This window comes from Notothenia rossii (genome assembly GCF_949606895.1).
Source record: "Notothenia rossii genome assembly, chromosome: 7".
NCBI lineage: Eukaryota > Metazoa > Chordata > Actinopteri > Perciformes > Nototheniidae > Notothenia > Notothenia rossii.
Genome location: NC_136905.1, coordinates 60,945,611 through 60,967,928, shown reverse-complemented (window position 1 = coordinate 60,967,928; position 22,318 = coordinate 60,945,611). Strand labels below are relative to the sequence as shown.

Sequence of the window (22,318 nt, the reverse complement as noted above, 5' to 3'; positions counted from 1 at the left end):
TAGGAGAGGAAGGAGCTTAAAAAAAGACGAAAAGGGAAGGAAATAAGAGAAGAGGAAATGAGGTATGAGAGACGGGAGGAGATGCGGATCAAAAGAAGAGGAAAGGGTAATGAGAACTAAAAAAGGAACCAGGGGGAGGATAGGGGAGACGAATGTAAAGAGTAGGCAGGACAGTAATAGGATGGAAGGAAAGTAGATACCGGTAAGAAGAAACGGATAGTAAAAAAGATGGGAGAAGAGGAAAAGGGAGGTGATGAAAGCAACACAAAAGAAAGCAGGTGGAGGATAAAGGCAAATAGGAAGCAGGAAAACATCAAGAGATGAGAGGAGGAAGTGGGGAGAAAAGGAGAGGGATTGAAAAACGGGGGGTGGGTAGTCAGCAGGAAGGAGAGGAATAAAGAAGAGAAGAAGAGAGGAGGAGGAACTATTTCAAACATGAGTGCAAGGGCGCTGTATACTTACTGAACAAATAGATAGCAGTCGATATAATCACCATCTCGTCAAAGCAAGACTGCAATTCCCATAAATGCTGATATTGTGTGGCACAACGTGAAAGTGCTCCATCTCAAGTTACATTTTGAAACCTCTCAAACTGAAATTATGCATTTAAAAATAAAAGCCACAAACAGACAGCTTAGTGTAATAATCGTGATGACACATTCGCAAAAGAACGAAGCTACATTTTTTATAATGTTTCAGCATCAAGGTGGTCTAATGCACCGTGCGCAGAACCACAGACCAACCAGAGGAGGGGACGGAGGGAGGAGATGACTTCTAACCGTCTGTTCGTCTGGCCTGTGATTGGATGATTGTATTAGCGGTGTCGCCAGGCTGGAAATGACCACCTCTGACAGGAAGCGGCTGGAGAGATAAACAGTGTGTGTGTGTGTGTGTGTTTGTTTATTATACTCTTCAGACTGCCTATGTATGCGTCTGCTGGGGAGGCAGACAGGAGAATGGGGTTTACTCTAAAAGTGATTTAATCTGCCTACGCCCTAGGAGCTGATTTCAGTACTAAAAGACAATCATACGGAGAACTAGCAGACAGACTGTTTGTGTTGTTGTGTAAAACCAAGGGCGTAGTTTGGCATTTGGACGGTCCCTTTCAGTATTTTAGAGGACAGAATTGTCCCTACCATTATTGGAGCAAAATAATTTCTGTATTATCTTTGGTGCTTAAGTCATAATAGATCATTCGCATGTGCTCTTCCGGAGGTTTCGTCTTTATTACTGCCTAAATGACAAAATGTTGTTATCGCAGATAACATCAAAACTATGGTGGCCAACTTATGCGCTACAACAGCCCAATACACTTTCATTAGGTGAAACGCAGCACAGCTTAAAAAACTATGCAAATATAAAAACAAAACATTTGCCAAAACACATGCAAATGAAGAAACATCTTCACCTACTTGACAACACATGCGCAGCATTTAGGAAACACTAACCAAATGCACTGCATGAACGAAACACTGCAAATACAAAACGCTACAAGAAGCTTAAACACGTGTTGTCAAGTTGGGGAAGATGTATTTTTATATTTGCATCGTTTTTTAAGCTGGGGCTGCGTTTCTCCTGATGGAAATGTTTTGGACCGACACAAACATGTACACACTTGCCAAGCACTTGAACATCTGTTGCACTTCCATGCGTGTAGCGGCCTGTTGGTTTGCCTACATACCTGCGTGCAGCCAGATCTGAGCCAGGGTCATCCAGGGGTGCATGGGTCCGTGTTTGGGGGCACTGCTCTGCATGGAGGAGGCCACCTCGGACAGAGCCTGCTCTACGCGACTGGCTGCTATAGACGTAGCATGAACTGAGCCTGGAGGGAGGAAATCTAAACATTATACACCATCATCTCCTGCAGGTACTGACTAACTACTGCAGCACACAGCAGCTTTTAATTCTAACAAGCAATATCAGATTTCCCAGAAACAGGAAGTGAAATCTGGAGTGTTTGGGTAAAGCTCACAACTCTAGGCTTGCAGCTTCCTGTTCGAGCTCTAAAGCCTTCAATCAGTCCACACCATTCCACACGCTGCAACACACAGTGTTATTGCCCCTGGATTAACCAGGTTTAAATGGATTAATTTCTGTACAGCCATGCATAAACACCGCATTAACCTGCACTCAGCTGATTAGTAAGTGCATCTCACATTTTGTCTCTGCAATTGGATTACATTATAACAGGGAGGCAAAATGGCCACCACACGGGACTGCAGGAGCACACTGCAGATCTGCGAAAGCAAAACATAATACGTCTTCTGGTGTAATATTTGATCATATCCTGCTTTTACACAAAACAAATGTAGTTAAAATGACCATTTATGGGTTTTCTAATTCGTACGTTAACCAAAATAATGTCAAAATGTCTTAAAAAGGTATATTTTTATCCATGACTTTGATCTATTTGACTAAAAATGTATGAATAAATCCACTTTGATCTGAACTTTTATGAAACATTTCTTCATTTGCATGTGTTTTGGCACTATTGTGTGCTTTTTTATTTGCAGAGTTGTTGAAACTTCAGGGCATTTCTCCTAATGAAAATGTTTTGGGCAGTTGTTGCTTTTTTGCACTTGTTGGCCACCGTAGAATAGGATAAAAACGTCTTTTTTTAATACATTGCATTGATAAATATTGACTGAACATTGATGACTAAATCCACTACGATCCGTTCTCTGTGTGCAAATTAGATTTTGTTACATTTTGAGAACTATACAACCTTTATAATTTGAACATTTTAAATCGTTTTGTTCCTTTCAATAAATGCTGTAAAATACAGACACTGATTATGCTTTACATTTGTAATAATGCTAGTGCTAGTCTAATTTGGTAGATGACCTTTTTGGTTTTTAAGTCACATCATTTGCAGCCTGCAGTGATTATATAACTATATAAATATGCACCTTTTATACCTTGAACATGGACTAAAATAAAAATGGCGAATGGTCGAAGCTCGCCAAAATAAAACCTTTACTTTAATAAAACATCTCCCTTCCTATTATTCTGTTCTCTATGGTCCAAAATACTCTTTCAACTACAATGACATGAGCTGTGTGTTGGGGTGCTAAGGGACAGGAAGTAACCATGTGTAAAAGACAAGTGAGACGAGGATAAAATGTGAAGATTTGAAAATTAAAGCTGTGTGTGTGTTTGTTTGTTAGAGAGAGAGCAAAGAACGGAAGTGTGTTATTTTTGTGCTTTAAAAGTGTCTTTAAAAAATGGATGTCCATCTCTCTCAAACATACACACAACAGCATTTAAATGTCATCTATTATGCAAAATGCACGTTTTGATATCTTTTATACGTACATATGTGTCCCTGGCGTGTAAGGAGACTCACAAAGTGTCAGAAAATACAACCCTCTTTCTTTTCCTCCTTACCCACATCTTTAAATATGTGGGTGAGAACTTGACATCATTACTGAAATGTGGGCTGGCTTTACATTGAACTCCTGGCAACGTCCCGCCCACGGCCCAACCTATCGTTCCCATATACAGTCGGCTAGCTGAATCCCCTCCTGCAGCTGTGTGTCTGTGTATTAAGCAGGATGTATGCAGGAGGCACTTAGAGTAAAGTTGTTATATATATATATATATATATAATACATATAATGTCACTGTTCTAGCGATAAACATGTCAAGCTTTGTGCTGTATCAGAAAATATGCACAATGTGTTTTAGAAGTAATATAGTTTGTGTTTAGCAAACATCGCTAACACTCAGAGCAAACTCTGTACTGGAGAGAATATGCGTAAAGAAGCCGGATATAAAAAGTACTGTCGTTATGGTCAACCGGTGAGAGAGAAAACGTTTGAGCTCCATACTGTTTCAGAAATAATGCTTGATGTGGTTTGGAACATAATACGGCGTTTAATAACGGCAGCGTTTAGCTGAGTTTTTGCTGGTAGAGAGTCTACTCTTCTTCACAGAGCTCACTGCTTGCATGTGGAGCTCCAAAGGGGCGTGGCCAGCAGCAGCTTGGTTACATTTAAAGGGCCAGACCCAGAATCAGCACTTTAGGAACAAGGCTGAAATAGAGGGGTATGAGGCATGGCCACAATGGGTGATCTGTTTGGTACTATGAGCAAACACTTCAGAGACATTTTTCTAAAGATATGGCCCTATAATATATTGATCAAATATAGCATAATAGTTGAGCTTTAAAGTTGGGCAGAATTGATATTGAGAGCATCTACTACATTATTATGAGAAGACCCTGCCTTGCCTATTGGATACAGTTTTTTTGTTTTGTTTGTGACCTCTATAGGCAAGGGACTATAAAATACTTTTTTTCCCATGGCAAGCCTTTAATTGGCTTGATTTGTTAGCTGGGTCTGTTGTGATTGGTCAACTGCTTAGAAATGTCCCGCCTATCACGTACAATGTGTTGGAGCGCTAGCCAAAAGAAGCCCGAGTGTTGCGTAGTGATGTCAGTATCTTACTGAAGTAAACAAAGGAGTCCAATGGAGGCGTTTCAGGCAGGTGGGGTGGGGGTATATAGAAGGTAGGTTGAATAATACAGAAGAAACCCAATTGTAAGTGTTTTATCAATCTCTCCATTTATCGATATCCAACATGTTGTTTCCCTCACATCCACCCCTTTTACTTTTCTACACTGTTGTTATGCACCATAAGGCTTTTAGTGATACGCTTATAGACAGACGGTAGGACATATGGCCTTTACAGTGAAAGAACAAAGTGCTATAGCATCAGCGGTTAGCTGGAGTTGTATAAAGAGGAACAGAAGTAGTGATGCTGTATATTTTCTTATGAATTGCTTTCACTCTGACCATTTTGTGCCCCTTATATTTAAGTCAATCTATGAACTGGATGTTATGTAATACTGACAAAACCATGAGACTTTCTTTTGAATATATAGAAGTTTTCACTTGGTGCCATTAGAGATCTGCTAGCAGACTACGTAGGAAGCCTCCTGCCGTGCCTTGTGCCTAACATGTGGGCATTTCACACAGCAACACATGCACAAAAGCTGCTCACTGAATCAAAGGAATACACTGACTGACAGGAACAAATGTACAGATGTAAAAATAAAAATAAAAATGTCTCTTTAAGAAGATGATCAATTGGCTATCGTTTGATTTAAAAACCTTTCCATTAGAGTTTGTAAGATATGCACTAATTATATGACTTTGTTAAAACGACAGAATTCAGATCATTCATATCAGATCATAGTTTTTCACTATAATCACTGTTCACTTGTTTTCACATATGTGTCCAACAAATGTTTGTTTCTAATCAAAAAGTAAGGTAAAGTTTTTCCAGTATGTTTAGCGCCATTTTATTTTGAGTAGTGAGAATGGGTTAAAATACCCTTTGTTGAGAATGTTAACATGTCATAGAATACTAATTTATTGTGGTTTTCACAATTTGATGAATGTCAGGATAAGATCGTGTATGTCTACCACTATGACCAGGATGTTGTGACATCAAATGTTCATATTGCCTATGCCTCTGTCGGCATTTGCTATTTTTCTGCTAGCTGACATTTAAAGTTTTTTTTCACGTTATATTCCTTTAAGTCGTTGTATTCCTTTAAAATCAAATACCATCAACTTGATATCAATTCAGTACAATTCTCCTGAAAACTGGCTGCGGACATCACGTTAAAGCAGAGGATATATGTACATTTTTCCTTCCTAAAGATAATGTACATATATTGGAACCTCGTCGGGAAAGAGAAGGTCAACTGGGACCGGAGGATGGACGGAACAATGGATGGAAAAAAGAAGGTCAGATGGAGGTTACATGGCTACTTACAAACAGAAAACATGGAGGAAAAACCAAGAGTTTTAGCGTCCTGAAAGCCGCCTTGAAACAATGGAGGGATGGGAAAAGAACAGAAATACGATTGTTAATGATTGAAAAAAAGGAAGAGACAGAGAGGAAATATCCAAGTAATTACGATATCAAGAGATTGCCATAAAGACGATAGTAGCGCAGGTCGAAGAGGTTTTTATTTTTACTTTTAGATCAAATGCTGCCTCCACTTGATCTGTAATATGCTTTAATCTTTTCAAATAACTGCTTGATTATGAGCACATAATATACACCCATAAATGTTGAATAGGATATATTATGCTCATTTTCAGGTTAATATTTGTATTTAGTACCTCTGCTTTGACGTGTCTCCATGCTTTAATGTTCAACAAGCTCTTTACTTCTCTCATACTGCCTGTGCTGCAGCACCTCTTTTCACCCTCTGTCTGAAACCAAAGTCCAGTCTGCTCTGATTGTTAGCTGGTCGGCTCTGTTGTGATTGGTCAACCGCTTAGAGATCACCCGCAACGACATTGTATCACGTACAATGTGTTGGAGCGCTAGCCAATAGAAGCGCGAGTGTTACATAGTGATGTAGTGTCGAAAGAGGATTCTTTGGCTCAAATTTTCTTAGGTTTATGATATCTCAAAATGAGGTAGTGCAGAGTAACTATACTTTTTATATGACTAACAATGCACTTTCAAAGTAGTATACTAATACAATAACAAAATAATTTGGTCCGATTTTCAGTCATTTCAATTATTGTGATTTTAAATAATGTAATTATCGTCTTGCTGACTGAAAAAAAATCAAGCTCTGGAGCCAATTAAATTACATGTCACTTGTTAGACGCTTTTATCCAAAGCGACTAACATACTCAATACTGTGGACAATCCCCACAGGAGCAATTTGGGTTGAAGTGTCTCAGGGACACAACGACATGCTGACTGCAGTGGGGTTTGAACCTGTGCTCCCCTGATCCGAACACCAACGCACTAATCCACTGCGCCACGCACCTCCCTATTTTATTACAACCAATATTTTCAGTCCAAACATCATCAGTATAAGAGATAGAGACAACATAAGGTTGGAAACAAGACAAATTGATGTTGGCTCAAATGTAATATCCTCACAGAAATAGAAAGAGAAAGGAGGAGGATGCAGAAAATGAACACAAACAAGAGACACATATCCAGGGGAGAAGTAGATAGATGTGAAGAGACAGTAAAGCGGTATGTAAAACTATTTTGTATATCCACAATGAAAAGAGAACTCAACGGATTTCAGTATCCTTGTGTTCATTTAAAGCGACAATCTTTGTTTCCTATGTGGAACATAATGGTGTGGCGATAAACTAAAGTGCGTAAGTTCACCTGAGACCTAAGCAGTAAGTAGAGTAAGCCGAAAAAACACAAAACTACAGCAGCATCAAAGCTCAAGCTTTTGTTTTCCATGTTAACATGCAGAGATTCACAGCACGACTGAGAACTACCTGTGAAGCTGAAGCACATCCAGTATTAACGGTTAGTCGGTTTAGTTATAGACTTGTCCTCATGGCTGTCGGGCAGATTACGATGTGGGTTATTGCAATTTGTTTTCTAATATCCGGAAATACTCTGCGAGGTAGCTATCATTTCATAATAAACTTATATATGAAAAAACATATATATATTCTCACTGTTGAATAGCAACAAAGAATGTAAGCTATTATATGATAAGATACACTTATACAAAGATGGTACTTTCCTCTTCAGTGTAGTGAGGAATTTAATAATGTAAAATAATATATTTTTTAATAAAAACATCATAAATACGGAGGAGCACTGAGCGAGAAAATTAGGGATACAATTAACTGATTTAAGATTATTCAGAAAATGATCATCATAATATTTGTTTTGCCTCTCAGGGCTTCCATAAATCAGCAACATCAGTAAGATCATTCAACAGTTGCTCAACTTTGACAATGTCCTGAGCCGCAGATCCTCTACTTATATCAACATACTGTGGAGAACCAGCGTGGAACACACAAGTTCATTAAAAAGCCGATCACCCCAAAGGTTTTCTTTTAGGTCACTCTCCACACCATGCTACAGGCAGAGTGGACGCAGAGGGGGATTACAATTGGAGAGCTGACGGAGGTTGATGTGGTTGCAAAAGGAGTGAGTCCTGTCCTTGGTGGGCGCAGGAGGAAGAGGAGGAGGAGGAAGATGGGGAGGAGGAAGATGAGGAGGAGGAGGATGAGGAGGTAAAGGGCCAGCAGGAGGGAGGAAGGATACGTTTCTGTGTGGAGGGAAAGGAGGAGGCTGGAGGATGAAGACAGGGGAAGTGGGGGAGGACAGAGGGGAGGAGAGTGTGGAAATGGTGGAAGGGGAAGTGGGGGAGGACAGAGGGGAGGAGAGTGTGGAAATGGTGGAAGGGGAAGTGGGGGAGACGGGTTCACAACTACAGTGGGAAGAAGAAGAACCTGAGACTACAAAAAAGAAAGGAAATAAAAACAGAGTTCAATTAATAATAATTATTGAGAAAACTGGTGTCGTAGATAAAGCAGGAATTATCAAAGATAAGCTAAAAAATAAGAATAAAAATAACGTTACTGAAGAGGCAATCAGTTAAACCTAGAGCAGGAAATGTTTTCCTTTGATATACTAAGTAAACATGAGAAAAAGGTGATACATATAATAACATGAAGGACCTCTTTAATTCAATTTTTATGATTATATCATCAAATAAAACTACAAAAAAGATGAATGAACTGTTCACAACTGGAATTTTTTCATTGGGGAAGTCTTGAGGTCACCTGTGAGTGTGTGTATGTGTGTGTGTTTATTAAGTGTGTGTATGTGTGTGCGTCTACCTGTGTCTAGGTCGCTGAAGTCAGGCAGGGTCATGGCGTTGAGCTGCCGTCTGTCTGCTATGGCTCTGTCCAGAAGACTGCTGCCACGGCCCGAATCACTGCATCAGGAACATGAGGTTACACACACTTGTACACACACCTGGGTTGATAAGCAATTGAGTTCTTTGCAAGTTCAACTATAGGTAGGGCTATAGCTCGGCTATAGATTAGATAATGTCCAACATTATGGTGTCTTCAAGTGTCTTTTCCTTGTTTGTAAAATCTACATTACAATAAAGTGATGTCATCAGAGCTGTGTTTCTTAACTCGCGTTACTGTTCTGGTTGTTGCCATTAGTTGCTCTTACCCACATACTGTACCTAATATCTTTTTGTCAAAAATCCTTGTTTAAATATTTTGTGAAATCACAGATAGTCAACCCTAAAGTATCATTGTAAAATCGATTTAGGAGGTATTAGATCAGAAATATTGGGATATTTGATTTCCTCGATATCCCCCAGCCGTAGGTAGGGCATCTTAGAAATATAAATATTTTTTAACGGTGCATACAATAATAAGCAGTACCAATATTTATTTATTTACAAGGATTTGAGGGTAACAGTCATACTATCATAAATGCTATGGTATATTACGTTACATTTGATTTAGCTGATGCTATTATTATTATTATTATTATTATATTAATATTTAGCTATCCTTAATCCAAACCAATGTAAGTGCCGCATACAGAACAGAGACACATTCTGAAATTAAAGGTAAATTAAATGTTTTTTTTAAGCATAGGCCAAATTATGTTTGCTAATAATATGCTGCTGTTGTGTGATTTCAACGACATATTTGAAATAATAAATAATCTTTTACAACATTGTGAAAATATCATTTTTCAACCATTTGCCTCCTTGTCTACATTCACAAAGAATCTGCAGAGCTTTATAAATTACAAATTCAGTCTTCACCCTCAAAGACATCCTTTACATTTTTTTGGAGCAAACCCAATATGGTTAATAGCTACTGGATGAATGAAAGCAAAACAAATGTCAGGACTGGAATTTGCATTGAGGGTGTGTGTGTGTGTGTGTGTGTGTGTGTGTGTGTGTTTACCTGGGGTTAGTGAGGTTGTAAAAGCTCTTCCAGATCTGCAGCATGTGTTTACAGGTGAGCAGAGCTTCCTCCGGTCCTCTACACATGGACTCCAGCTTCACCTTGGTGTACAGCAGACTACAACACACACACAATCAGAGAGCAGCCACAGAAAAAAAAGACACTTTAATGTGTTGCGGTAAGTGTGTGCGTCTCACTTGAAGTTCTCGGGGTACTCGGACAGAGCCATCTCTATGATATTGAGAGCGTCGTGGTAGTGTTTCTGAGCGGAGAGCAGCAGGGCGAGCAGGTGGAGGGAGTGGACGTCATCGCCCTGGAGCTGCAGCGCCTGTCGGACGTAGCCTAGAGCCTCTGGGATCTACACACACACACACACACACACACACATATATATACAGACTACAGGTTGGAACTACAGTTGGGGTAGAAAAACACTTTGTGAATTGACAGGAATGTCATTTTCTGACTTCTGTTGACACCACATGAGAGGGTGTTACCTGTCTGGAGACAGCGAGCTGCAGCGCCAGGTAGAAGGCTGCGAGATGGTCAGTGGGAGACAGACTCTGAGCTCTAGAGAAAGAGAGAGGTGTTGTGTGTTCATACGTGCTGAATTAATAAGTTAAAGATATGAAACGTTAAAAATATCTGCAGGGGGGAAATTGGGTTGCTGCAGTAGCAGAACATTATAAAAAGTAGCAAACATTGCATAACAATAGATTGGTTTAGAAAACCAAACCGAGGGATATCTTCAAATGTAAGACTCAGTTAGAAACTGTCACGCCATCAAATCAGCAGAATTACCCACTATAGAACCATCGATGTTGTATTGCAGCATAATACAAATGTGATAAAAAAAAGTACATTCTGCTTAGTACTCAGATCCTATACTTAAGTAAAAGTAGAAACAATATGGTCTTAAAATACCACATTACAAGTAAAAGTAATGAGCAGAATAATACAAGCTTTATCAGCAAAATGTATTTCAAATATCAAAAGTAAATGTACTCAGTAAGAAGAATTGCTCTTTTCACAATATTATAAAATACTAATATTTGTTTTTGTATCAGCAACAAATGCATATAATAATAATAATATCATGTCATTTTGATATAGTGCTTTGTCGTGTTGAACCAATTGCAATTTTAAAAACGCAAATGTGCCAGTGCATGTGTTGTCAAACTGGTGATGTGTCGGCACCTTTTTGGTTTTATATTTACATCGCTTCTGAGCTGCAGAGCATTTCTCCTATCTGAGATGTCTTGGGTTTTTGTAGAGCGTTTTCACCAGTTGGCCACCATAAAACTGGATCAAATTCTACTTCAGAGCAAAACTTGCATAAATGTACTTTGATACATTTCACCACTCGAGTATATATATTTAATTATTTTTTTTCTTATTATTAGATATTATTATCACTCTTCAGTAGGATGTGTCACATGTGTTAAAATAGCCTCTGTGTTTGAGCTATGGGTGTGTTTCCTTCCACTTGAGGACATGTTTATGGAAGGACAGTATACACATATATAGTGTGTACACAGATGACAGACATAGGGTTTAAATAACAAATAACAGGTTGCGTTCTTTTCGGCTGAGCAGCAGTTAGTGCTGCAACAGCGTCCTTCTGAGGGAGGTGTGGGAGTGAAAGAGAAAAGAGAGCGCAGCGTGGCTCAGGCCCAACCTCTGGAAGGCTCCCAAAGCTTTCCTCTGGTACTCCTCCTGCGTGCTCCGCAACGAGGCTGAGGGGGGGCAGAGGCACAGAGTCAGGGAGAGGAAGAGGAGGCAGGATGCAGGCAGGAAGGTGTATCCAGTAATACAAGTGCGACAGTCTTATGACCATTTATATTGTAGCATTGGATGTCTTGATGTGTATATGTGGAAGCATTTTATAGAGAACAAGAAACAAAAATGGAGGCAGGCTCTATCGCGTGTGTTTTCTTTTTTACATGAGATATGAGACTTCCTCAAGGGTTGTAGCAAAAAAAAGACTAAATCACCTAATCTAATAATCCCTATTTTGAATAAAATGATTATTTTAGGGGGCGGACATCATAAAATATGACAACAGAAAATCCTAGCTAGGTTTACCTCAACAAAAGATTTCAATGCAAGACAGCCTTGCTTGCTTTACTTGTTGTTATCATTCACAATGACACTATCTTTAAGTAAGGTGTCATAAACCCACAGAGACGTACCGTCAGTGGCTTTCAGGCTGTACACCAGCCCGATGGCCAGGTAGCCTTTGGCTCTGAACTCTGCTGCTTTCTCCCCCATGTCAATCACAATGTTGGCAAAGCACTCCCCGTCATCCAGCTGCATTATGGGAGAAGATAGATATATAAGGAGAGAACGGAGAAAGATTTGATTATTATAAAGGTGTTTAGGGTAAGCTAACCTATTAACTAAACGTGGTATATTATACAATGACAACAAACATTGTGAGTAAACATAAACAATATTGTCTTGTAATGAAAGACTACACATTTTATAATAAATTAATAATAAATTTAATTTATATAGCGCTTCTCATCTGCCAAGACAAATCTCGAAGCGCGTGAAGTGAAGATGAAGATCGAGCTCTGTATTGAAGGAGAGCTCAATATGCCGCAGTTGCTTTACATTGGACACTAAGGCGGCACAATTTTTCAACATGGTGACACATTTCTTCACAAAAAATAAAATCTTATTTGAGATTTTTCTGATTAAATCAGAATTATTAAAGTAACAAGTAACTCAAGCTTTAAGATAAATGTATCTGATAAAATAAACAGTTGTGGCTGGTAATAAAAGAGAATTGATTAAAGTATCAAATGTATGGCCATTTTGACACCCTTCATTTGAATGTATAGATATCGAGATATTCTACCTGGCCCAAAGAAAACTGAATATTTATTAATACTAAACCTTTCTGAAGAAAATAAGACTAGCAGAAACACTCTGTAAACTAACTAAAAACTAATCTAAAAATGTAAAAGAAAATTCAAAATGTAAGAAAAATTAGAACTGCTGAAAATAAATATTCAAAACTATAATATCAGCATGGTAGCTTGAGAAAACTTCACCAAAGATGTGTAGAACATGTGGATTCAAGTGTGCAGGAGGGTCCTTACCCAGTGTAGGGGTCCGATACACAGCTTGACAGCCAGCAGTGGGATGGTGGGGTCGTCGGGCTTCAGACGGATGCACTCCTTCAGGACTTTAACGGCCCGCGCTGATTTCCCAGCAGCCATTAGCGACAGAGCGAGCTGGTACCACAGGTGGAACTCCTCGAAGGCAAACTTCATGGCTCTCTCCAGACACTGCAGAAACAGGACACCTCTCAATTGGATTGTAATAAAACATTATTTGTTTGAGGAATGGACCAAAAGGAGATTTAGGGTGTTTTAATGTGGGTATATTATTATGGGATTGGGCTTTAACACGTTCTCTATCACCACAGAGGGACGGCTCACCTCTGACAGCATCTCGTACTGCCCCCTCCTGCCCAGAGCGATGGTCAGCAGGTCGTACACCACCGAGGCCGACTGCAGGCTGATGATGCGATCATTGTTGTGTTCAGGGATCCTGCTGAGGACGGCGTCCCGGTTAGCCTGAAACACACACACACAAATACAGAGATTTAGAAATGGAACATGGTTTAACGAGGTGAAAGGAATATTATTTCCAACTATTTCCAGTCTGAATAGTGTTGGAGAAAGTATTAAGATCTTTAACTTAAGTACAAGTACTGATACCAAACTGTAAAAATACTGTATTACAAATAAAAAAGTAGTAATATATGTATTTTTTAAGTATTTCATTTAAAATTACCCAATGCAGAAAACATTTAAATAAAATTGAAAAAAGGACAAAAAAAACCTCAAAATTATTCTAATAAAAAAAAAAAGACTTAAATGTGTACAGGTGCAAAATATTATTGTTTTAATCTGCTAATTTATTAAATCGTCTTTTTGTCCAGGTGCTCTTGAATAGGGCTGGCTAATTTGATTTATTTATACATTTCGTATTTGTATTTTAAGAAATCAGAATACATAGAGTAACGAATAACTGAGGCTTTAAGATAAATTTAGTTGAGTAAAGTATTTCCCTTTGAATTGTAGTTGAGTAGAAGTCTAAAGTGGCATTAAAGAAAACTACCCATCAAAGTAGAAGTACCTCAAATTGGCACTTAAGTACAATACTTGATTAAATGTACTCTGGTGTGACTTACCATGGACTCGCTGATCAGCAGCAGCAGCAGAGCCTCCTCTGTGTTCTCCTGAGGGCAGAACAGACTGAGAGGAAAGACAAAAGACAATTAAGGAAAGAAAAAGATGGACAACTCATTTGGATTCATTAGGGTTGTTTCCCACAGTTTTCCACACATTATCCCTTACTTCTCTCCTGAGTAGACCCGGGCGCGTCGGCTCAGACTGTAGTTCTTGCTGATGGTGTGTCCCTGCCGTGTGGGGTCGTCCAATGGCGACACGGTGGGCGGGTCTTCCAGAGGAGACCAGTAACTCTGTTCACACATCCCTCTGAGCAGGATCTCTGCTAGCTGTCTGGCTATAGTCTGAAACACATACATGCACATTAGGAAAAGGCACTCTGGTAGGAACACAGCAGCAGACTGTTTACTCGGGGATCACTGTATACTGTCTACTTCAAAGACAGAAGAAGAGGTCATTATTTTGCCACTATGGATCTCTAAATAAAAACAAGAACAAAAGATGGGGTCTGGTGGCCTGTAAGTGAAGCAGCGATGGATCCCGGGAGTTTCTCATGCAGTCAGCTTCTCCTGGTTAGGTTTCCTCCTCTCCAAAACAAATGGACCGACAAAGACAACACTGTTTGGATGCCGCTAACGTTAGCTTAGCTTCTCAAATGACCTAAAATCAAGTCCCATTAGTATTACCTTTGATATGGTGTAAATATGGAATTAAAAACGATCAAGATCAAAATATCGTATTGCAAATCTGTGGCTTGATCTGTTTAAAAAATACATTTATGTCAGCCAATTGTAAGCTGACGTATGCTCAAACATGATAAACAACAAACATTAACCGAAAAAAACTCAACATAAATTGATTGAAATGAAAGACTTAGATCTAGGTTTCAAATATGTAAGGAACTTTTGGATATAAATATAAAGCCAAGCGAGCCAACCGTAGGTCTTTGTACATTTTAATGCTGAAATGCTCACAGTTTACTTTCTAACAGACTTGTCAAAGAAGATTCTCCTTGAATAAAAACGAAATGAAAAGCCCCCCCTCACCATGCGCAGGCTCTGGGTGGTTCTGTTCTCCACAGCTCGGAGAATCTCCCGAAAACGGCCCACGCCTCGTGTCAGGTTGCTATGGCAACATAGTGAGGAGAAACAGGAAGAAGGACACTTATTAGAGTCTGTCGTGCTTGTATGTGTGAAGGTACATCTATCAATGTGTGAATCAGGGTATAACGTACCATCTGTCTGAACAAGCACTATGCATAACGATACATTAGTCTCAAAGACAGAAATGATGCTGTATACCATCTGCAGTCCTTGGGCAGGTACACAAATAACAATCAACAAACAGTAAAGTGTTTATCACACCAACAATTCAAAGAGATCTAAATACAGATGTATATATCTTTTTTTAAATTTAAGATTGTTTATATTTTTTAAATGTTGATGCTGTGCACATTTTGCATGCCGGCAGCTTCCAATGAAAACAAAATCTTTAATGTGTCATGGTCAGAAATGATGTGATTTGTTTTCTTTGTTAGGGTTAGGGTTTGTTTTAACTGAAATTTAATTTCAGGTGAATGAATAAGAAACAGCTTCACTAGCCGTTTCTCAAAGTTGAGGACACTTCCTTGGTAGGACATGTCCTTCTGAGTCAGGTCCTTCAGAGGCTAGGCAAGAATCCTTCCTAGCATTCGGAGAACGAAGAACAGGCTAGCAGGTGTGCGTCATATGTGAGGCCCCGCCTTATTGAGCGTGATTTGTTTGAAGACTCATAACTGATTTGCGAAGATTGAAAATGGACACGTTTTTGTCATTTCATTTCATTTCAAACCTTTATTTAGACAGATTGGTCCCTTGAGATCATCGATCTCATTTACAAGGGAGACCTGTCGTTGTCTTTTATCCATTAATTTGTTGAGATGGAGGAAGAGATAGAGCGGGAGTATCGTCGGCGTCTGTCTGCTCGGAGGAGGAGGATGTTCTAGTTAATTAAGTCTTCCCGCTTGCGTTCCGTACGACTTTTATTCTCTAATGTAAATCAAGTAAATGAAGCATCCATAATGACTCCATAGTTAGTTTGCGAGTTGTCCTGGTGGTTTGAATCCCCCTTGGTAGACACCCCTTTCTATTCCCTCTATTTCCTGCTTCCCGCACAATAATCAAGCAACACTTTACTTCTGTTTCAATTTAGCATATATAGTTTGTAGTCGTTCTAAATAGAGATGTCCCGATCCGATCATGTGATCGGGGATCGGAGCCGATCACGTGATTTTCAAAAGATTGGAATCGGGAGAAAAAAATCGGGGATCGGGATTTTTTAATTTTTTTTTATATAAATACTTTCTTTTATTTTTTTTATTCAATGTTACAAAACAAAAATGACCATGTTCAAGTCTTAAAGTCATCCTGAGGCCTTAGTTTTGGTTTCGAATTACACAACATCATGTATGTGTTGCTTCTTTGGGGCTTGTTTTCATAGACCTGGTTGCTTATTTCTCTCAAATCTGGCAACAGAGTGGGCAGGGCGCAGTGTCTAATTGTAGCAGTAAGCTAACGAGTACTGATAAGCTTTATTTTGTTTTGATCCAATGCTGCACAACTGAACTGATCTAATACTGCTGTGAAAAAAGAAGCTATATCCATGTTGGGTAGAATATCCAATTTAAATAAAAAAATAACCTTAAGGGACAACTTGAATGCTTTTTTTCCTCTTAATGCATTGCATAAAGATCGGATCGGGAAAAATCGGTATCGGCAAATTGTCAAAATCAAATGATCGGAATCGGATCGGGAGCAAAAAAAGGTGATCGGGACATCCCTAGTTCTAACACTTATCGATGAACAGAAAATGTGTAATCACATTTAAATTGTATTTTTAATAATGTAAACACACACACAAGCAAATTGCAGATTTAAAAAAAAAAAACCATTAACAATGAACAAATGTCAAGTAAACAGAAACTGCCCTCTATTCTTGATGTTGTGCAGGGCCATCATTACTGTAGAATTCCAATTACTGCATTATTAATGCCACAACGTGGAAATTGGTCCGTGCGCAAAGAATTGTGGGTAATTTAAGACCGCCGAGGATACACATGAGCAGCCTTGAAATGTTCTGCAACGAAGTCCTCGGTAGAATTCCAAGGATCCAGTACATTGGAACAGTCCTTCGGCGGGATTCGATGATGTAGCATCCTTGAAATAGAGGCTCTGAAGGATCCTTCCTTGACATTGAGAAGCAGCCACTGTCTTTAATTGAAGTGCCTTCACTTAATACTGAAGTAATAGCAAAGCCAATGAGCCAGCACTGAGAAGACACTTTTCAGATTCCCTCCAACCTGCTGCTGTGCTGTAAACAACAACACTGTGGGGACGACTTTCTGCTGCACTGCGTTTGTTATTTAACCGTGTTCAGACTTTTCTGCCATTATCAACCTGTATGCAGATAATGCTTTTAACACGACACCTACAAAGTGGGTGGGATGTGTTCACAGAGAGTTGGTATTTGTTTTGGGCAACTCATACCTTTTCAAAACTGTTTAGTGATTCTCTCAGATGTCTCCTGTATTGATTTGTCCTCCACCCGTTTCCCTGTCTTACCCGTTCTTGAAGTGGATGACGTGTGCCCTCTGCAGGCCCGTCTCCAGGAAGTAGCCCAGTTCCAGGTCCTGGGCGGTCGGGCCGGGCTTCGGGCTGCGGTTCTGAATTCCTGCTGACAATGCCTGCAGAAACACACAGGGGGGAAAAATAAAAAGAAGAAGTTAACACAAAATGCAAGGCAGCTGAAAGTATATTAATGATATGTAAAATACTGCTTCTAAATGTCATTGTATATCAATAAGGAAAACCTAATTTCATAAAAAATATATTTTTCAGTGTACCAGATATATGTTTATTTAAATAACAGATTGTCTTTTTGTATATTAATCTTGGACAGTTTATTCTCAGAGGAAAACCCTACAGTCTAGTTGCAGCAGAGTGAACCCAACATGTATGTAACGGGCCCCAAGCACATAGAAACTGCTGGATGCAAACTTGCATAAGTTGGACAATTTGTTCATTAAAACCAAAGGCATTATAGCATTTGTTAGAAATATTTAAAAAATGACCTGGGGGAATTGGAACATTTTAGAGTGGTTTTGGAGGTTATTGAGTCCATTTCTGACATTTTCAGGATCAACAATGGCAAATGGTGTAATCTGTCCAATCCAAATGATCCAGAGACCCTAAATTAATCAAATCAGTGCAAAGAGATTTGTCATTTTCTGGTTAAAACTGCCATTTTTGATCCTGATAATGTCAGGAATGGACTCCTCATCCTCAACTTCCCCCAAAACCACCCCAAAATGCTCCAAATCGGCCAAGCCATTTTGAAATTATTGTCTATGACTTTCTTTATGATAATTAACAGAGTATTTTTGCGTTTTTGGACATTTGAACTTTTACTTGTAAGAATTTGTGATTTTCTATTATTTGGTATATTATAAATAAAATGATTAGTTATAACACTATCCTAACTTAATATAACTAAAATACTTTAAAATATCTCTATAAATCATGCTGTCCCTCCAAACCACATTCACTGTATATTGAGGTAATATCATCATACCATGTAATAAACCTACAGTATGACACCTTCCGTTGTATAAAGCCATGAGTTTATACCATTCTTCTCACAGGAAATGAAGTGTCATTAAAAGGTTGAGACGGTTTGATGTCTGCCTCCTGCCCTTCATTGCAGTGAACTGTTTGCCTTTCTCCAAAATCAACAGGAAGGGGTGAGTTTGCCAGTTGGCTGATGCATTTGTCAAACGTGCACGCTGTCAGCAGAATATTCCGCTTCACACACCCACAGGGACGGCAGGGTCCAGGTGCTGACAGGATATCTTATGAGTGTTTGTATAACGACACTGCAATAGAAAACAAGTACGCCACAGTCTTAAAAGAAGAGGCCTTATTTAAGACATAAGATCACATGACACACCTTCTCAGCCTCCTGCAGGTAAAGCAGTGCGATGTCTCCAGACTTTTCATAGCAGGTGATGATATCCTGCTCCCGGTCTGTTGCGCTCCTATTGGACGCTGGAGACCCAGTGTTCTGATTGGACAGAGCTGGAGAGGCGGCCGGGACCTTCTCCAGGCACAGTCCTAAAGGAGACATACGGAAATTAAAATGATTTAAGAGTGACAAACGCTATGAGTTAATTCTTCTTTTAATGTTTATCTCAAATGTAACCGCACAAAGCCTCATTAAGATCAAAAAGACAGTATCGCAACAAGTGTGACTTTGAAATGAAAGAAAACCCCACCTTAGCTTCAGTGTCTTCCGAAATTGCTCATGTTCGGGCTGTTTATTGATTTGTATTTTGTTATAGTTAAATCCTTATTGTATTGCTAAAGTAATTTGATCAGTATTCAAATTCATTTTAGAAGTATTTTTGAAGGCAGCTTCAGGCACCGGGTGATTTGGATATTTAACTGGAGGAATGAGGGGAGGCGTGTGGTGCAGTGCATTGAGCGTTGGTGTTATGATCAGGGGAGCACAGGTTCAAACCCCACTGCAGTCAGCATGTTGTTGTGTCCCTGGGACACTTCACTCCAAATTGCTCCTGTGGGGATTGTCCACAGTATTGAGGGGGGGGTCATACTCAGGTGCCAACATGAATCTGAAGGAAATCCTAACATGAGGGGTGTCTATATTATGTGTTTTTTTATGGGGAATTCAAATATGAGCTTATCTTTGGGATAAGATAACTCTAACCTACATCGTTTTGTATTTCTAAATTGGCAATTTTACCCTTTCGAACCTCTATATAAGATAGTAAAATATATAAGGGAAGTCATTTATATTGACAAAGCCAAATCATTTTTACATATTTAATAACAGGTGAACTGCATATATATAACTGGATAAGATTACAAAGATCAATCTTCTGACTTCTTGAACTTTGCCAGGTTGCACAAGTCCTGCTTTGACTCATTCTTGGACATCAGTCTCCTGCTGGTCTCCTCAGCTCTGATCCCTCCATCCCTCTTTTCCTGTGAGAAGTACTTAGCAGAAGCCTCGGTCACCATTTTAACAACCCTCTCAATGCTTTGAGTATGGCAAGGCCAGTTGAGTACCTCCATGGGGGTTTTGATGGCGTTTCTCACCTCTGAGGTGCTTAGCAAGCAGGTGAGAGGTGGTTCTGACACACCTTCTGACCAGCTGATTAAGTCCCCAATGCTGGAAGCCTCACAATTGATGTCAGGTGTCCTTCTGGTCCTGACAGAGGAGTCCCCAAGCTGAGTGTCTGGGTCCCCCTCTCCCCTGGCCAGGATTCTCTCCACCCCCTCAATTATTTCCTTCTGATCCTCAGAGCACAGCAGTGTTTGGAGGATGGCTTCGCTGTGGGCATACCAAGCAGATCTTCTCACAGTTGGCATCACAAGGTTCCAGCACCTCCTTCCTCTGGGACTTGAGGCAGTCCAGCTGAAACAGGATGTGCCTAGGCCCTTCGACCCAGGAGTGCTTGACCTTCACGTTAAACCAACATGGATAATACACTCGAATGATTAATTCCACAATCAATTGTAGATTCTTCAGTTTCTTTCCTTTAAATCTGTGCTTTGACACCCAGAGCCTGAGAAGTCTGTTTGCTGTGGTGAGCCAGCGGCTGTGGTTTACTGGTCCAATCTCCAACAGAGCCAGCCTTGTAGGAAGCACTCCATCCCTGACTGCACAGACAATTTTATAGCCATAGTGTTGATCAGTTGAAAGATCTTGAATTACCTTGTCAGGCAGCTTGATCAGTGGAGGGCCAACAAAGATCCGGGTGAAGTTAGGATTGATATCCAAGTCTGTAACGGAATCAAGGAGCTTTCCAATTGGCCCAGATAATTTGTTGTCTGTTATCAAGGCCAACAATGAGATGGCGCAGGGGAAGTTCACCAGTGTGCAGGTTGCACACCAACCACACCAGCTTTCTCCCCAGGTGCAGCTCCAGCTTTCGCATTACCCCAGCTTTCAAACCAGTGTTGACATTAGTTGAGTCTCCTCCAATGGCCGATAAGGTCTTATCAAAACCCCTTTCTTTCAGCCAGGCAAACAGGACCTTAGCAATCTGCTCAGCATGTGAGTCCTCTTTAGTTGCTTTCTCTGGGGTAAAGTGGAACAGATAGTTGCTGCCAGGCTCACCAGCAACACTATAGTGTTCTTCTTTGATCTTTGCGGGAAAAGATTGGTCACTGCCTTCAGCTTCCATTATCACATTTGTCAGGTCAATCCGCCCATCAAAGAGGATGCAGGAGATCCCCCCCATCTCCCTGCACTTCTCCTCAAACTCTTCTCCCAGCTCTATCATCAACTTTTCCTGTGCTCTCTTGACCTTGTTCTTATCAATCACTTTACTTGTGTTGTCTTCTGTGATGATTCCTGCATCAATCAGAGCTGCAGTTGCTATCGCTGCAGTTGGTCTCAGCCCTATGCCATACCTTACACTGGCAAGCGCAACATTTGGAATATCATTATAGTTTTTCTGTCCTTTTGTTGAAGCTGCAGGTTCAGTTTCAGGGAAGAGCTCAACTTCAGGGACAAACTTATCTTCAGCACCACTCTCCAATTCCAGATCCTCATCACCATCTGCCAAAAACCTCTTGACATCCTTCCTGGCTGCCTTGTCTGCTGCTGCAGCATTTCCCTCCTTGCTCCTTCTCCTTTCCTCAGCCATGTTTTCCATCCCCTGCCTTTCCAATGTCCTCACCTGTCTCTTGTGCTCCTGCAGATCAGGGGCTCCCATTTGGTGGGGTCCTTTACTTCCAACCTTCTCTTTCTGTCCCTTGATGTATGCAAGATCTTTTAAAGGAATCATTTTCTCTCTGCTGCAGGAACAGTTAATGTGGGCTTGGATCACACAGCCATCACAGCCTCCCCCCTCACAACTGGTAATCTGACACTTGCAAGTCAAAATATCAAATAATTGGTCTAACTTGACACTGAACCTCTCTTTGGCATCAAGTTTGCCCTTCCCAAGGGAACACTTCACTGCCTGATTCCAGACCTCCTTGAGCTTGGACATGATGGTCACCTTTTCATTTATAACAGGTGGTTTGAAAAGAGCATTCGCTTTGCTCCACTGACCAATCAGACCAGGGAAGATATCACCCACCAGCTGGTCCACTGGGTAGTTCCTCCTATCATTTTTACTTTGATCCCTCAAGTAGATGCCATACCTCAGGATATCCCTCACAGTTGGCAGTTCAGACACCAACAGCTCTCGCTCAATGCCAACAAGATTACTCAAATGAGAAGTCGATTTTGCCCTTGTTTTGACTTGAGCCATTTCAACTAGTTCACACTGAAAACACTGATATACTGAAGTAAGTTTCATTTCCT

At 40.1% G+C, this 22,318-nt stretch overlaps 1 protein-coding gene across 4 annotated transcripts in view; it reads right to left on the bottom strand.

Annotated features, from left to right (window-relative positions):
• ttc7b (tetratricopeptide repeat domain 7B) overlaps positions 1–22,318 on the bottom strand; it is a 40,681-nt gene that overhangs the window by 12,084 nt on the left and 6,279 nt on the right. The window contains exons 5-20 of one of the 4 annotated variants that reach the window (XM_079693561.1): positions 18,929–19,092; positions 17,545–17,666; positions 14,992–15,070; positions 14,114–14,289; positions 13,948–14,011; positions 13,190–13,327; positions 12,848–13,036; positions 11,933–12,050; positions 11,419–11,476; positions 10,238–10,310; positions 9,938–10,098; positions 9,741–9,857; positions 8,640–8,737; positions 7,905–8,255; positions 5,785–5,835; positions 1,682–1,822 (exon numbers count right to left, since the gene is read on the bottom strand). In XM_079693561.1, the coding sequence (XP_079549687.1) occupies positions 1,682–1,822; positions 5,785–5,835; positions 7,905–8,255; positions 8,640–8,737; positions 9,741–9,857; positions 9,938–10,098; positions 10,238–10,310; positions 11,419–11,476; positions 11,933–12,050; positions 12,848–13,036; positions 13,190–13,327; positions 13,948–14,011; positions 14,114–14,289; positions 14,992–15,070; positions 17,545–17,666; positions 18,929–19,092 (2,100 nt within the window). The remainder of the gene's footprint in view (positions 1–1,681; positions 1,823–5,784; positions 5,836–7,904; positions 8,256–8,639; positions 8,738–9,740; positions 9,858–9,937; positions 10,099–10,237; positions 10,311–11,418; positions 11,477–11,932; positions 12,051–12,847; positions 13,037–13,189; positions 13,328–13,947; positions 14,012–14,113; positions 14,290–14,991; positions 15,071–17,544; positions 17,667–18,928; positions 19,093–22,318) is intronic. The other 3 variants (XM_079693562.1, XM_079693563.1, XM_079693564.1) reach the window with 3 other exon arrangements.